The sequence below is a fragment of the Triticum aestivum genome, chromosome 1A (genome assembly GCF_018294505.1).
Source record: "Triticum aestivum cultivar Chinese Spring chromosome 1A, IWGSC CS RefSeq v2.1, whole genome shotgun sequence".
NCBI lineage: Eukaryota > Viridiplantae > Streptophyta > Magnoliopsida > Poales > Poaceae > Triticum > Triticum aestivum.
Window position 1 is genome coordinate 364,466,905 of NC_057794.1, and position 4,324 is coordinate 364,471,228.

Here is a 4,324-nt window from a genome sequence, read left to right on the forward strand (position 1 = left end):
GTTGGAGCATTTCGTCGAACAGGAGAAAGGCGTCATGCCGATGTAGACAGGGGACGCTCTGCGGGAGACAACAAGGACCTCATGGACCTTGTTGGTGGGGAAGGAGACGCTTGAGAGGACGGCAAGCTCGAGGGCGACGTCTGGAGTGGCCGCCACAAGTGTGTACTCGTCCGGTCCTGCAACAACGACGCCGCGGGTGCTGTCGGCGACGGACTTCCGTGACGGAACCTGGACGTGGAGCGGCGGGTTGATGCTGCCCATCACAGGAATGGTGAGGGCGCCGAACTTGTCGCTGAGGTCGACGACGGACTCGTGGTAGACGGTGGTGACCTTGTCGACGCTGTTGGTGGCGACAACTTGGTTCAAGCCATCCGTCGAACAGGTGATGTGCGCCATCACGATGCAAGCAGGGGGCGCGTCGTGGATGACCTCGAGCACTTCCTGGGGCTTGGTGGTGGAGCCGGAGACGTCGGGGACGGGCGTAGGTGAGGCGTCCGTCGTGGTTGAGGCCGCCGGATCGACAAGCGAGGTGACCACGGGAGGGTCACCCACTGATGCAATACCCAACACTGAGCTCATCTCGTCTGCCTGAGCACATAACCTCTCCAGATACCACAACAAAGGCGATGGTGTTAGGGTACTGGTACATACTCTCTCGATCTATTACATGCACAGGGGAATTCGAGATACAAGTGCGAATTACAAGCTCTGGCTAGAGTACAGGAATGGAGAGCGAGAGAAAGAAGGAAAGGAAGCCGCCGCCACCGTTCGTGATCCACTGGATACCCTCCTCGTTGCTTCCTCTCCACTTACTTATAGCTGGCAACGATTCAACGGGTGCACAGCCCAGCCCAGCCCATATGCTGTCCACGGATGGGCTGGCCGGTTAGGAGGGCTCCTAACATCCCCCCCCCTTCTTGAAATGCGGCTTGCCCCCAAGCCGCTGTCCCGAAGAGCTCGCCAGGATCCCATGGTGCTTGAAGATCATCAATCATGTTGGAGTCGCCATGGTAGTTGTCGCAGTAGTAACCATTGTTGAGGTGGACTTGAACGAGCTTGAAGAAGCGGTCGTAGTCAACGGTGGTAGCCGAAGCCGGGGTGGATTTCGACGAGGTCGCAGCAGTAGTTGTGGCCAAGGTAGGCCCCCCCCGGAGGATGTATAAGACTTGAAAGGCTCACACCACCTTGATCCCACAAAACTTGTTGTACCTTGAATCCATCGGAGTCCATGTAGTAGCCGAAATGAAATGTAGTGGCATGGACGAGGTAGGCCGCAGTTAAGATGATGACACACTTTCCTCCTTCGAAGACCACTAGCTGAGCCAATTCGGGTAACAACGGCCATGCCATCCCTCCAGGATCCCAAGATATGTCCAACAGGTAGATGCCCTGGTCAGATCCAATCACATCCATAGCATAATTGAGCATATAATCTGAACTGAGCCACAACAGAGAGCAACAATTGTTAGAAACATCAAGCCGCGAATTCGGAATGTCGAGGTGCTGGTCCAGAACTAGCATAATGTCCAGGTGCTGCCACTGTATTGAAATGTTCATGTGTCGCCTTGTGTCTGGCATTTTGTCAGTCCTAGGGAAAGGTAATTGGGGAAAGAACTGCCGCTCAAAATGTGTGAATGTATATCTGCAGGAAGGCCATGGTTGCAGCTTGACTGAAGGAACTAGAAAAATATGCAATATTCTGAACTTCGCAAGCACACCACGATCTTTTGTTTGATCTGGTCGATGCCGCAGCTCATAATCAATGTCAGCAGAAGATAGTAGAACCAAGCACCGCATCATCACCTTCAGACAAATTGGAAACAAGCAATCACTTTTTGCAATCTGAGAGAAGCGCTGGCTGGACTCCGCAATGATACACATAACATGCCATTGTGAACCGCTACTAGAAGTAAGAAACCCTGTGGTTATTCTGAACAAATAACCCCCTGGATTCCAAGGGAACAAGCATAATGTAGAATCTGAATCAAACTGCCTGAATGAACACAGCTCGCGGAAATTAGCTTTTACTAGCAGTGGCCATTCCCCTCGTAGCTCAAGATTAACTTGTCTCAAATAGTCCTCAAGCAAGTAAATAACAGTAGCACAGCCTAGTTCATATGGCCCAATTTGCATGAACTGAAGAAAAAATTTGTTCGAACATCCTGCGCTTAGAGCGCCTATTTCCTGCATGTTCTGAAATAGATGTGCAGCCATAGAACAGATAAGTAGACGCCATACCACAACACCCAGGTTCAGATCACCCATAAATTGCATTATCGGCTGACTCAGGACTGGCATATCTCTCAGCGCCATGGGGATCCAACAAGCCAACTTCTCATAAGTACATGGTTTCAGTCGCGCACTTGGCAAATGCCTCAAGGATGCTCTCCAAGAATTCAGATCATGAGATAAATACTGCATCGCATATGTAACCTGCGGTAGCAGCCCTGTATGCTTCAGAATCACTTCTTCAGGAGAGGAAGCAAATGACGACCATGGCATAAGACAAGGCCTGCTAGTAGATGTTTTCCTCTTGGAACTAAGTGGCCATGCAACTTTCCATTGGAAATGTTTAGAGCAATTAGGGAAAACAGACAGAGTGTTGAATTTCACTCTCTTTGATCCAGCCTCACAACAATTGCTTGGCTCAGCGGAAACCAAGAAAGTGTGCTGCCCTTGTTCAGTGATGTTAGCTAGATCAAAAGATAGCACTGGCTCACACTGTATTAACTGAAAACCAAAAAAGCTCGTCGTGTTCCAAGCACTGTGTTTCTTCGCACGCCGAAACTGATGTACAGCCATAGGAGCAAGACCAGGATGATGCATTCCCAGAGCAAGAATAATACTGCATGTACAGCGTTCCGAAGGCCACTGTTTACTGTAAGAAAATAGCTTGGCGTGCTTACGGTGACATGAACCAACATTGTTCTGTTGCAAAGACCATAAGCACAAGGGCTCGATAGAGGTTATCCGGATGCATTGTACATTGTAATTGCCCACAAGTTCTCCAGCGTGACATGATTCCATAGGAAAGGTGCTACTAATCATATCAAGCAATTGGACAAACTGGAATGGATGTGCCCTGAATGTCCATGTATGAAGGCCATAAACAGAAGTAGTCACCGAGAAGTTCCAATGGGCAACACTAGAATGACAGACCTCTGATGGCACACTGACTGCAAATGATGGCCATGGCATCGGCCGTAGCAGCAGGCCTTGGTGGCTTGGGTGCGGCGAGATGTCCAAGTCATGCTTCCGGAACGGCTGCATCGAATTGACAGTCTTGGTAGCAGGATAAACGAGGTCGGCGACGAGCTCATGTGTGGCTGCTGGGAGTAGCGATGCCGTCGTGACTGGAGATGGGAACGAAGTGGCACCAACTTGGTTGGAGCATTTCGTCGAACAGGAGAAAGGCGTCATGCCGATGTAGACAGGGGACGCTCTGCGGGAGACAACAAGGACCTCATGGACCTTGTTGGTGGGGAAGGAGACGCTTGAGAGGACGGCAAGCTCGAGGGCGACGTCTGGAGTGGCCGCCACAAGTGTGTACTCGTCCGGTCCTGCAACAACGACGCCGCGGGTGCTGTCGGCGACGGACTTCCGTGACGGAACCTGGACGTGGAGCGGCGGGTTGATGCTGCCCATCACAGGAATGGTGAGGGCGCCGAACTTGTCGCTGAGGTCGACGACGGACTCGTGGTAGACGGTGGTGACCTTGTCGACGCTGTTGGTGGCGACAACTTGGTTCAAGCCATCCGTCGAACAGGTGATGTGCGCCATCACGATGCAAGCAGGGGGCGCGTCGTGGATGACCTCGAGCACTTCCTGGGGCTTGGTGGTGGAGCCGGAGACGTCGGGGACGGGCGTAGGTGAGGCGTCCGTCGTGGTTGAGGCCGCCGGATCGACAAGCGAGGTGACCACGGGAGGGTCACCCACTGATGCAATACCCAACACTGAGCTCATCTCGTCTGCCTGAGCACATAACCTCTCCAGATACCACAACAACTGCTCCTTGGCAGACATGGCATCCCACTCTGATGGTTTGACAGCGGGCATGGCGTCGTCGCCGGTGGAACGGAGGAATCGGGTGTGGACGAAAAAAATTGGGGAAAATTGAGGAGTGGAAGGGTGGTGGCCTGGCTCTGAATACCAGATGTTAGGGTACTGGTAGATACTCTCTCGATCTATTACATGCACAGGGGAATTCGAGATACAAGTGCGAATTACAAGCTCTGGCTAGAGTACAGGAATGGAGAGCGAGAGAAAGAAGAAGGAAAGGAAGCCGCCGCCGCCGTTCGTGATCCACTGGATACCCTCCTCGTTG

At 52.2% G+C, this 4,324-nt stretch overlaps 1 protein-coding gene across 1 annotated transcript; it reads right to left on the bottom strand.

The window, feature by feature from the left end:
• Positions 1 to 632: 632 nt before the first annotated feature.
• LOC123051224 (uncharacterized) lies at positions 633 to 4,099 on the bottom strand. Its single transcript, XM_044474040.1, has one exon. It carries the CDS (start codon positions 4,054 to 4,056, stop codon positions 1,075 to 1,077), a length of 2,982 nt encoding a protein of 993 aa, XP_044329975.1. The 5' UTR covers positions 4,057 to 4,099; the 3' UTR covers positions 633 to 1,074.
• Between the last annotated feature and the right edge of the window lie 225 nt (positions 4,100 to 4,324).

Coding starts and splice junctions, on each gene's coding strand:
- LOC123051224 (XM_044474040.1), bottom strand. CDS start 4,056: ATGCCCGCTGTCAAACCATCAGAGTGGGATGCCATGTCTGCCAAGGAG.